The following is a 12,169-nucleotide window of genomic DNA, read 5'->3' on the forward strand; positions in this document are numbered from 1 at the left end:
CAGAGAGGTGTTAGGAACCCCAGTCTGATTTGAACAGGCCTTCTAGTGGCATAATTGTGGCCATTTACCACAGTCTCTGTACCTTGCATCTGTAGAGCTGGTTGTGGTAGAGGCAGGAATTCCCAAGAGCTATCAGTGTCTTCAAAGCAGTGGTCTGTCTGAGACCTGAAGATGCTCAGTAAAAGTTACCCTTACTACTTGAGGTCCTCGTGTGAGGCAAGGGTGGCTCACCTCCACCCACGCCTGCTGGTTTGAAGCAAGCCAGTTGCCATGGATGAATTCAGGCAGATAATAGCTGATGCCATGTTAGACTTCTCAGGCAGGAGCCCCAACCATCTCCTCTGTCCATTTTGGTAGGTGGCACCTCTGAGCATGAGAAGCTTTGCCGGGCCCGGGACCAGTGCCGGGAGATTCTCAAGTATGTGAATGAAGCGGTAAAGCAAACAGAGAACCGCCACCGTTTAGAGGGCTACCAGAAACGCCTGGATGCCACTGCCCTGGAGAGGGCCAGCAACCCTCTGGCAGCAGAGTTCAAGGTAGGAGGCAGAGACTGCAGCACAGTCAACCCCTCACACTTTGTGGGCACCCTTAGGAGCAGAACTCTGGTCAGGGCTTGGAGAGTCTTGGAGGTAGGAGACAAAGACCGGATAGGGTGGCACAATGGAGCCCCAGAAGACACACACCCTGTTATTGTCACCCTGTCCCTAGATGGACAAGGTAGACAGCCCTACCCAAGAAAGACTAGATGTTGGAACTCAGCCTGAGAGAGCAGGGGATCGGGTAGAACTGGAGGTAAGGTGGAGATCTTCTGGGAGGGAATAAAGCTGGAGGCATGGGCAGGAAAAGCACTGTGTGATCTTCTTGGGACTGCAGTTGGCACATGGTAGGGGCAGGTAGGAGACCCAAGTCAGAGCCATCAGTATCTCCCCCCGCTGGCACATGGCACATGACTTCACAGTTACCTTTTTGCTTGTCTTCATCCCCCACAAGAGAGTAAGAGCAAGGACTTTTTCTTACTTACCAATTCCCAGCACCTTAACACAATGTCTGGCACACAGTAGGTTCTCAAACACTTGAATGAATGAATGAATGGTGTCTCCTTAACAGAGCCTGGATCTTACAACCAGAAAAATGATCCACGAGGGGCCCCTGACCTGGAGGATCAGCAAGGATAAGACCTTGGGTATGTGCCAGGGGACTGGGACTGAGTGGGAACCTGCAGTGGGTGGGCCTCCCTGGGCTTTTCTCTCTGTCTTTCCCAAGCATTGAAACATGACTGGAGGTGATAGCTCAGGACATGGGAAGGGAGTAACCAGAGACAGAAATGGGGTCACCAGACTCCCAGGGCTTCCTAGAGCCTCCAAGAGCCTATGGCCCTACATTGTGCTCATGAAGGATGAGTGGGCACCAGGGAACGTCTCCCCACGACCATACCCCTCCAGACCTCCATGTGCTGCTGCTGGAGGACCTCCTAGTGCTGCTGCAGAAACAGGACGAGAAGCTACTGCTGAAATGCCACAGCAAGACCGCTGTGGGCTCCTCAGACAGCAAGCAGACCTTCAGCCCTGTACTCAAGCTCAATGCTGTGCTCATCCGCTCTGTGGCCACAGGTACCTGGGGAGATGGTCCAGGCTGGCCTGGGGCTCAGGGACCATGTCCAGCGAGTGCTGGGTGAGGCAGGGTCAGTGTGGAGCCTTTACAGGACCTACCTGTCCACCTGTGTTCCTTTCCTCCTGTCCTGACCCAGCCTAAGCAGGAGGACTGGCCCAAAGTGGGGTAGGATGAGGGTTAGGATGGGGACCAAGAGGAAGATAGACAACCAGGCACAGGGGTGGTCAGCAGTCCTCAAGCACAGTGCTGGTTTGGATGGGACGTGCACACCCAGGATGGGGTAAGAGTGTCTGAGCAGGATTGGGAAGAATGGGATTAGGCAGAATGAGTAGGACAAGCCTTATCTGCTATAAGAGTGACTTGGGCAGAGTTTGGTTACAGAAGATGTTAGTACCCACGGTACAGAGCTGGGTCCAGTGGACAGAGACGTTTCAATGAGAAGTGCAGTGTGTGTGAGAAAGGGCTCTGGAGCAAAATTCTCTGGATTCACTTTTTTTGTCTGTAAGATAGGAGTGATACCTACCCTACCTCTTGGGGGCATCAAAAGGAATGACAGGTATGAAAAAGTTTTATAAAATTATAAACTATAATCCCACTGCTTTGGGAGCCTGAGGCAGGCAGATCACTTGAGGTCAGGAGTTTAAGACCAGCCTGGCCCACATGGTGAAACCTGTCTCTACTAAAAATACAAAAATTAGCCAGGCATGTTGGCAGGCACCTGTAATTCCAGCTACTCGGGAGGCTGAGGCAGGAGAATTGTTTGAACCTGGGAGGTGGAGGTTGCAGTGAGCCAAGATGGCACCACTGACTCCAGCCTGGGCGACAGTGAGACTCCGTCTCAAAAAACAATAAAAAGTTTTATAAATCCTAAGCACCATACACACATCAGCCATCACTATTATTAGAGCAGGAGAGGAATGGGGTGGCTGTGAAAGATGACATTAGGGGTCCTGGAATTTCCTCTGTCCCTTGTGTAAGTGGGTTCCAAGTGGTCCTCATGATCCACATCTGTCTCGTGCTGCACTCTCCATCCGCGTTGAGGGTCAGGGCTTTGAGTCCCACTCTGTCACCCTGGCCCAGGCTGCAGTCACACCTCCCATCCCTAGTACAGACCCTTCTACCTTCCTTTCCTCACACAGATAAACGGGCCTTCTTCATCATCTGCACCTCCAAGCTGGGCCCACCCCAGATCTATGAGCTGGTTGCATTGACATCATCAGACAAGAACACGTGAGAATTGATTGAGGGGTTACCCGTAACCACAGTCCCTTTGGGACCAGGGTGGTGTGTATGAGGACGGTGGATAGCAACACCAGGACTGGGCCCCAGAGCAGTGCCTGGACAGGGGGTTGGGAAGGGAAGTGGGAGGTAGGACAGAAGTAGAGAAGCTGGGAGGGGTCATCACCCCTGAGCTAGTCGCCAGGCCCACTTCTGGGAGAATGAGTTTCTGGCAGTCTTCCAGCAGCTGCTGCTGCTGCTGCTTTCCTTCCTGCCCTACTCCCTTCACCGTCAGGCGAATTAGATTCATGCATCCTTCTCAAGCATTTGCCTCCTGCCCAACCCATGTTCTCTGACAGCAGCTGCCAGAGATGGCGTGGTACAGTGGAAGGAGACAGGTCGAGTCAAACAGTTTCCCAACTCCAGGGTTTTCATCTTTCAAAATGTGGCTAATGCTACCTGTTAGAGAATTACTTTAGAGAGAAAACACAGAATGCTTTGCCCAGAGTGTAACAGAGGGTTGGTGTCCAGGATTTGGTAGCTGCAAGTAATATAACCCCAAGGGAGCAGCCCGGGAGGACTGTACAGGGAGGTGGGCACCTGCCAGGCAGAGGGTTCTTAGGGCCTGGAGAAGGGCCTGGAAGCCTTGCTCCAGTGGGCTCAGTACGGGGTGGTGTGTGCCACTATCTTGCTCTCACTACAGTCCTCTCTGTTCCTGCCGAGCAACAGATGGATGGAGCTCTTAGAAGAGGCCGTGCGGAATGCCACCAGGCACCCCGGAGCTGCCCCGATGCCCATCCATCCTCCACCCCCAGGCCCCCAGGAGCCAGCCCACCAGGGCCTCACACCCAGCAGGTGCAGCACTTAGCCCTCCAGACCCCGCACTCTCTCCACTCCAAACCTCCTGTTTCCTGCTGCTTCTAAGCCCTTCAACCCCAGGGGTGGACAGCCACAACAGGGAAATGCTAGCAGGGAGCAGACAGCTCCAAGCGCTAGCAGATGGAGAAACATGCCCCCATCCCTGCTTCCTGTCCCTGTCCGCTCCCCCACAGTCTGCCACCTGGCTGTAATAGAGCTGAGCCTGAAGTAGGGTGAGGGGGATGTAGAGCAGGGGACCAGAGAAGCTCAGCCAGCAGCCCCCCTCCTCTCCGGGTTGCCAAGCAGACCAGCCAGGTGAGGAGGCCCACACCATCCTTCTCGGGTCCTACTGCATTGCCCATTCTAACACATGAGTCCAGGGTGGAATCTCATGACATCTCACCCTGAGTTGGTTTCCTCCCTCAGGGTAGAACTGGATGACTCAGACGTGTTCCATGGTGAACCCGAACCCGAGGAGCTGCCTGGAGGTAAGGGCCCTGAACTGTCCTGTGGGAGCCTGCCCAGGCCTTTTTCTGTAGGCACAGGTTGGGTGTGAGTATGGGGCAATGGGAGAGTCCATCGGGGCCCGGGGTGTGAGGTTTTGATAAAGAGTAGAGAAGAAACAGGGCAGGAGGAAGAATCTGGAAGAGGAAGGAGAGCAGAGTGAACAGACTTAAGAAAGGGTGAACTCACTCACCTGACCAGAGATTCCCACCCAGCCTCTCTGGGTGACAGCGTCAGCCATGGAAGAAGACGAGCGGTCTGGCGGGATCCACGGGCCCTGCATCCTCCAGGGGGTTACTGTTGGGGAGAGAGATGCGTACTGCAACTATGGGGGTGGAAAACATGGGGGCCTGGGGAGCTCAAAGGGCTTAAGATGCAGTTACTGTGATGGGGACAGCATTCTCATTGAGAGCTTGTGTGTGAAGTAACCTGGGGTCTTGGGTTTCAAGAGAAATCTCGGGCTTCCTGGCTGGGTGTCTGTTGTTTCCTTCTGCTTAGAATGCTTTTCCTCCTAACGCCACACCTCCTTCATGTCTTCATTCCAGTGTCCTCTTGGCCCAATCTGTTTAATACTGTAGCCAGCACTGCCCAGCCCCCAGCCCCATGCCCTGCTGTTGTCTTCTTTCCCGTGGAAGTTACTGCCTTCTAACAAACTACATAATTGACTGAAGAGTCTTATTTTTGTATGTCCCTCCACTAGAATGTAAGCTCAACATGGGCAGGGATCTTTTTGTTTTGCTTACTGTCATATGCCAAGAGCCTGGGACAGTGCCGGCCACAGGAAGTTCTCAGTAAACAACGGTAGAACGAATCCGTGTTCCCAGCCCTTTGGCTCCAAAGCTGCGCATAGGCTTTCCCATACAAGCTGTCTCCCTTTCCCTGCCTTCTTCTCTCATCCAAAACAGGCACTGGGCCCCAGCAGAGGGTCCAAGGGAAGCACCCGGTCCTGCTAGAGGACCCCGAGCAGGAGGGCAGTGCAGAGGAAGAGGAACTGGGTGTCCTGCCTTGCCCTTCTACATCCCTAGATGGAGAGAACAGGGGCATCAGGACAAGGAACCCCATCCACCTGGCCTTCCCAGGCCCTCTGTTCATGGAAGGGCTCGCTGACTCCGCTCTGGAAGATGGTGAGTGCTTCAAGGCCCTGCTGTCAGCCCCTGGTCCCCAGTTGCACAGCCAGTGTGAACTGGCAGGCGCCTGCACCCTCCACCTTCCCGAAGGCTCTCCCTGGTGTGCTTGAGGAGAGATGGATGCAGAGACAGATGTCATTCCCCACCCAGCCCCCACCAGCTAGTTGACCAGAGCCCTCCAGCTTCACCTGTGCCTGAGGTCACCACCTTGGGGTCGGTGGGGCAGCACAGCGATCCTTCTGGCGTGGTGTGCCATCCTGTGCTGGGAAGACACCACCCTGTTTCCCTTCCAGTGGAGAACTTGCGACACCTGATCCTGTGGAGCCTGCTGCCAGGTCACACCATGGAAACTCAGGCTGCCCGGGAGCCCGAGGACGACCTGACACCCACACCTTCTGTCATCAGTGTCACCTCTCACCCCTGGGACCCAGGCTCCCCAGGGCAGGCGCCCCCTGGGGGTCAAGGGGACAACACCCAGCTTGCAGGGCCAGAGGGGGGACGGCCAGAGCAGGAGGACGTGGGTCTCTGTTCTCTGGAACACCTACCCCCAAGGACCAGAAATTCTGGGATATGGGAGTCTCCAGAACTGGACAGGAATCTGGCTGAAGATGCTTCAAGCACAGAGGCAGCAGGAGGTTACAAAGTTGTAAGAAAAGGTAAAATAAATGGGAGTGTCCAGTGGGGAGACAAGCTCCCTTGCTAGGTGAGATAAGTCTTCCGAATAGCTGCTTCCTTCCCTATATTCCCCCTGGGTACCATGTGAGCAGAGACCTACACTTGGTCCTGGATGAAGGAGACACGCTGATACCAGGCAGGCTTTGGAGTTAGGCAGTCGAGATTCAGAGCTTAGCTCTGCCACTTAATATCTGTGTGGCTTTACACAAAATTCTGAATCATCTCTGAACTTCATTTTGTAACACATAAGGACATTTCCTTCTGCCTGGCACAAACCAGCTACCAGCAACCAGTCTCTGTTAGCGCTCCTCACTCATCTGGTCCCACGGAAAAGAGCCGCCCTTCTCAGGAGCCTCAGGCTGGGAAAGACAGGGCAGGTGCATGCAGCCCCTCACACCAGGCAACAGCACCTAGGGCAGTAGAGGTGGCAGCTGGGACTGGAAGGGGTGGAAGACAAAGCTGAGAAGACATTTGGCGAGTGAAGGGTATGGGGAGTGAATAAGGTGGCAGGGAGGGCACCCCGGGTTGGAAAACACCAGGGGCAGCCTTGAGACAAGAAAAGCCAAGACAAGCTCACAGGGAGGCCGACAGGTCTGCCCAGCCCAAGCAGTGAGCCCAGGGAGGAAGGTCCCTGCCCCGGGAAGAGTGGGCTGGTCTGAGAGGGTGGCAAGAAAGGTAGAACAAAACCTGGGGCACACCCGGGGTGGGGTTCCGCGCTAGTGGGCCTGCCCTCCCCTGAGGTTCCACTCTGCCGCCCTTCCAGCAGCATTTTTCATTCCATCTGCCCAATGCCCGCCTTCTTCTGGGTTTCTGGGAACTGACCTTCCTTCTCTCTCTGCTGGTGAATTGGTGGAAAGTTCTCTGCACTGCCTGGGATGTCATCGTGTATGATCTTGTGTTCACCTTGTTCTTCCCGTTTTCTCCTCCCCCGTCCCCACCTCCTGCCCTCTCTCCTTCCTGTTCTCTCTCCCTTCCCTTTCCTTGTCTTCTGGTCTCTCCTCTTCCTGGTGGTGGTGGTGTCGGTGCAGCTGAGGTAGCAGGCAGCAAGGTTGTCCCTGCACTACCAGAGAGTGGCCAGCCAGAGCCTGGGCCACCTGAAGTGGAAGGCGGAACAAAGGCTACGGGTAATAACTTTCTCCTTGGAGCTAAAGACAGGCCAGGACTGGAGTGTGGAACCTGTGAGGGCAGAGTCAGACCCCTGCCCATGGTCACACACACACCCACAAGCTCCCTCAGCTGCCTGGAATGGGGAGGAGGAGGAAGATCTGGCTCTAAAGACAGGGACAGGCCCTGTGCTGTCTTAAGAATCCACCTGTCCAGGCTCCTGTTCAGAGTGGCAGGGATAAATGCCTGTGTGCAATTGTGGGAGGGGCAGGGAAGCCTGGCCTGGTTCTGGGGACCCAGTGTCCTTCACCTGATACTCGAGCAGCCACTTCCCCACCTCAGCCGCCGCTCCAGTGTCACTGTGGAAATCGGCTGAAAGGGCCCCCCAGGTTCCACAGTGGTTCTCTGTGCTTCCTGCCTGTCAGGAACCCTCCACGTCCTTCCTCCAGCTCTCTCTGACACCCCTTGGTTGGGTCAAGGGACCTCCAGAGGATCATGGCATGGATGGAAGAGGGGCAGGGCGGGGCTGCAGTTCATCCAGAGCTGGAGTCAGGCAGGGCAGGAGGGCTGCTGCCTGCTCCTTTCAAAAGAGCCTGAAACCAGTCCACAATCTGTTTACTCAAGGACGGGGAGCCACTCTGATTTCCCCAAATGAAATACTGCAGCTCTGCCACTTCTCCCTTGAGTTCACCACTCAGCATCTCCCCTGGGTTGGGGCCAGACTGAACAAAGTGCCATCTAGAAAATCTCGGGAGTGGCCGAGCGCGGTGGCTCATGCCTGTAATCCCAGCACTTTGGGAGGCCGAAGCGGGCGGATCACGAGGTCATGAGATCGAGACCAGCCTGACCAACATGGTGAAACCCCATCTCTACTAAGAATACAAAAATTAGCTGGGCATGGTGGCACGGGCCTGTAATCCCAGCTAATCGGGAGGCTGAGGCAGGAGAATTGCTTAAACCCAGAAAGCGGAGGTTGCAGTGAGTAAACATCGTGCCACTACACTCCACCCTAGTGACGGAGCGAGACTCCGTCTCAAAAAAAAGAAAGAGTCTCGGGAGCAGGGCTTTTAGGGGGCTGGCAGACAGTGAGCAAGGCCCGTGTGCTGCAAGTTCATCTGGAGAGGACTGCCTGGCCTGCTCTGTCGGGTGGCTAGGGAATCCCACAGGAGCGGGAGGATAGCTTCAACTTCTCTGTTTGCCTCCTGATCTCATTCTCTTACTGTGGGGACAGGGAACTGCTTTTATGTCAGCATGCCAGCAGGACCCCTGGACTCAAGCACCGACCACTCAGGGGTACCCACAAGCCCCCCTCAGCCTGACAGCGTCCCTGCAGGGCAGGCAGAGCCTCCGCCTCAGCTGCAGGGAGGCAATGGAGATCCAAGACGCCTCAGCCGCTCTCCCCCAAGCCTGGCCCTCAGGGACGTAGGCATGATCTTCCGTACCATTGAGCAGCTCACCCTCAAGCTCAACAGGCTCAAGGTGAGGGAAACAGGGCTTGGGTCCCTGCAGGCCTTCAGTCCATCACTCCAAAACCATTCCCCATGAGTGAGATGTGTGTCTTCGCGGGAGCCCTAGATCCTGTCCTGGCCTGGGAATCTTCCCCCAGCCACCCTTAAATCACAGCCCCATCCCCAAGGCCCAGCACAGATCAGAGTATGACCCCTTCCCCAGGGGCCTTAGGAATAGAAGGACTTGAGCAGACATTCCCCCGCCGACTCTTCCAGGATATGGAGCTGGCCCACAGAGAGCTGCTCAAGTCCCTCGGGGGAGAGTCATCTGGTGGCACCACGCCTGTGGGCAGTTTCCACACAGAAGCAGCTAGATGGACAGACGGCTCCCTCTCACCTCCCACTAAGGAGCCCCTGGCTTCTGACTCCAGGAACAGCCATGAACTGGGGCCCTGCCCTGAGGATGGTGAGTGAAGCCAGGTCCCTCTCAGGACCTACCATAGGGGAGAAGTCCGCCACCTGGTGAGGACACATCACTAAGCAGTGAGAGATAGTGGTTCTGAGAGTCTGGTTTCCCCTTGAGTGAAACGAATTCATTCCCTCAGCTTCAGAGAGGGATCTTTTTAGGGAAGTCCCACAGAAGCTCCCTGGAAAAATGGGGAGCTTAGAATTGAGCCCTCTTTTTCCTTGTATATGGAGGTAACAAACCAGGAGGAGCCTGGTCTCACATCTAAGATCTGTACTTTTTAAAATTACATATATATGTGTGTGTGTGTGTATGTGTATATATACATATATAAAATATAAATATTTTCTATTTCTTCGAGACAAGGGCTGGCCTGGCTATGTTGCCCAGGCTGGTCTCAAACTCCTGGGCCCAAGTGATCCTCCCTGCTCAGCCTCTGAAGCAGCTGGGATTGCAGGTGCACACACAGTGCCAGCCTAAGACTGGTGCTGATTAAATGGTTCAGAACCACACTGGGTGAGCCAGGGACACAGCTATGTCATAACTCAGGAAGACAAGGCATGTACCTACCTGATCTAAGGGCTTTAGGGGCTGATGAAAGTGGAGTTCAGTAGACAACCCTTTTCAAGCCCTGCAAGAAACTGGGGTTTCTGGAGGAGAAGGAAGGTGCTGAAGGGGCTGCTCTCGTGAGCCTGAAGACTTTCTAGACAGATCATGTGGAAGCGGTCACCTCAGGCTGGCCAGTTCCTTACCTTCATCCTCCTCCCACAGGCTCTGATGCCCCCCTGGAAGACAGCGCAGCAGACGCAGCTGCGTCACCAGGACCATAACCGTGCAAACCACCAAATCCTCTGTGTCCCCACTCCTCCTTCAGGGACTGGCCTGAGACCAGGGCACAGGGTAGGGGGGATCCCAACGCTCCTCCCTGTGGAGGAGGCAGTTGGGGAAACTAGGATCCAGCCAAGGCCTTGAGGGAGACCCGCATGTTGCTTGGTCTGCTCAAATCGGAGTCAAGTTTCAGTGTCTTTTCCCTCCCTCAGCCCAACCCTCCAAGGCCTTGTGTCTCCAAAGCATGCTGACTGCATCTGAAAGGCCCCCACTCACCATGGTCTGCCCTCACCCCACATGTGCGTGCACGCCTGTACATGCGCTGCCCTCAGACATGCAAGTGAAAGGAGGAGGCTTCTGTGTAAATGCACTTTCTTCCTCCCCTCTTTCTCCATAAGACCCCAGGCGGAGGTGGGTGCCTCCCCTCCCCTTTGTCACTTTGGTTTCCTATAAATATGTATGTATCGTATGTGCATCTTTGCTATTGTAAATAACTTTGACCTTTTTTGTTCCTGTTCCTGAAGTGCTGGAGGCAGTTATATGGAAGAAGCTGCTTAGGGAAGAGGGGGTTCACTTTTATCTCCTAGTTAACAACCCAGCTCGAGGATCGAGCCTAAAGGGGGAGCCAGGCCTGAGTGTCCCTGTCGCTGTGAGTGGGAAGGTCTTCTGGCTCCCCGTCCCACCTGGCTCCAGAGCCTGCCCTCCACAGCTTGCTGCCGGGCTACTCCCTCCCTCCCTGGACTTCTCATCTTCACAAGATGGGGACCATGGGGAGTTTCTTACCCCACCTGTGTCCCTCCTTCCCCACCCTGTCCCTGTAGAAAACCAGTGAAGCAGGTACGGAGCTGAAGACTGGGCCCAGGAGGTGGGGATAGCGGGTCTGAATGCTGAGTCCCTGAATTTACCCAGGACCATCCAAGGGGCCACCACAGCATTAGCCCCATCACCATGTCCTCACCCAACTCTCCCTGATGAATAGAATATACACACTGTGCTAGGTGTATATATACATATATATATATATAAATATATATATAATATATAAAATATAGATATGGAAATGACTGTTTTGCTGTTAAGATAATGTATACTCTTTTATTTTCTTCCTTTCATGGTTAAGATTTTTTTTTTAAGAAAAGTTAAATATTCTTCAATGGTGGTATGTGTGTTTCTTGGAATCGCTGTGATAAAAGGTACGGTGTTTGTTCCCTGTAAGACTGGATAGGATTGGATAGTGGGAACCAGAGGGAGCCCTCTCACCCCTAGACCCAGGTCTTGCCTGTTCCCTCGCCTGTTCCTTCAGATGTGTACTCGCTGAACTAGGGGCTGGGCAAACTTAAGTTATACAACCCCCATGGAGAAAACATGACAAGACACTGATTCCACACACACAAACACACATATATATGTATATAAAGGAGCAGTGGACCCATAGTCAAGAGGTCTCATCAGCTGCCCTCAATGAGCTTGAGGACTTTAAAAGCCAAACCTAAGCGGGAGGGTTGCCTTGGGCCTGGCCAGTTCGTCACTGTCATCCATCCACATCCTCCCAGACGCAGCCACATCACCAAGACTAACCATATCACCTCTGTCTCCTGACATTCAGTGTTGGATTCAAGTGACAAACTCTCTTCCAGCCCTAACCCTGACTCCCTCTCACAATCCTCAGCTATGTCCTCATTAGGGTACAGTGTATTTGGGCATCAGAATTGATACAGGAGTCATTAATGATGAAGGGTGGGATAAGGATATGGGCTGAAGGGGTCACCGAAGCTCTGGAGGACATGGCAAGTTTCCCTGCAGAAGCTGGGGTGACCATCCAGCACCTCAATGTGTTCAGTGTTGGGAATTCAAAGAAATGATGGGTTTTTCCTGGAGAAGCTCGCTCTACAACCAGCTGCAGAGACAGCTGGGGCAGTCAGACTAGGAGGGCTCCAGGCACTCAGAGGCAGGAGACAGGCCTAAGCGCCACTGAGCCACACAAAGTAAGATGGCAGGACAAGGGAATTCTAGGTAGGCAGAGGCAGTGGAGTGAGGGAAGTACGACTAGAGAATGTGGAACAGGTTGAATCTGCTCAGAAGTGAGGAAGGAAGGCTGGTCCTTGTTGATCTGCACCTTCTCGGACACTGCTATAGGTTACAGGTGGGCTCCCCAAAGCCACCTGCAATGGCAGGTGACCTCAGTGGAGGCAGCACTGAAGGGTAAAGGTTTGGGGACCGTGACTTGGCTCAGGAACCTCACACCTCTGGTTTCAGATTGCTGACTTCTGCAGGTGGGTTATTAGGGTTCATGTTCAATGCTTAGCCTTTGCTATGTAGATGTTGAGCGT

At 54.1% G+C, this 12,169-nt stretch overlaps 1 protein-coding gene across 17 annotated transcripts in view; it reads left to right on the plus strand.

Annotated features, from left to right (window-relative positions):
- Window positions 1-10,993, plus strand: part of LOC105498081 (Rho guanine nucleotide exchange factor 11) — a 111,376-nt gene extending 100,383 nt beyond the window's left edge. For 15 of the 17 annotated variants that reach the window (XM_011769922.3, XM_071083236.1, XM_071083237.1 and 12 more), the window contains 12 exons: window positions 358-536; window positions 1,108-1,183; window positions 1,443-1,610; window positions 2,751-2,841; window positions 3,559-3,684; window positions 4,114-4,175; window positions 5,097-5,315; window positions 5,612-5,974; window positions 7,022-7,117; window positions 8,329-8,576; window positions 8,822-9,011; window positions 9,783-10,993. In XM_011769922.3, coding sequence (XP_011768224.2) covers window positions 358-536; window positions 1,108-1,183; window positions 1,443-1,610; window positions 2,751-2,841; window positions 3,559-3,684; window positions 4,114-4,175; window positions 5,097-5,315; window positions 5,612-5,974; window positions 7,022-7,117; window positions 8,329-8,576; window positions 8,822-9,011; window positions 9,783-9,841 — 1,877 coding nt within the window. In that variant the 3' untranslated portion in view covers window positions 9,842-10,993. The remainder of the gene's footprint in view (window positions 1-357; window positions 537-1,107; window positions 1,184-1,442; window positions 1,611-2,750; window positions 2,842-3,558; window positions 3,685-4,113; window positions 4,176-5,096; window positions 5,316-5,611; window positions 5,975-7,021; window positions 7,118-8,328; window positions 8,577-8,821; window positions 9,012-9,782) is intronic. The other 2 variants (XM_011769917.2, XM_011769916.2) reach the window with 2 other exon arrangements.
- The last annotated feature ends 1,176 nt before the right edge of the window (window positions 10,994-12,169 follow it).

Source organism: Macaca nemestrina, chromosome 1 (assembly GCF_043159975.1).
Source record: "Macaca nemestrina isolate mMacNem1 chromosome 1, mMacNem.hap1, whole genome shotgun sequence".
Classification (NCBI taxonomy): Eukaryota; Metazoa; Chordata; class Mammalia; order Primates; family Cercopithecidae; genus Macaca; species Macaca nemestrina.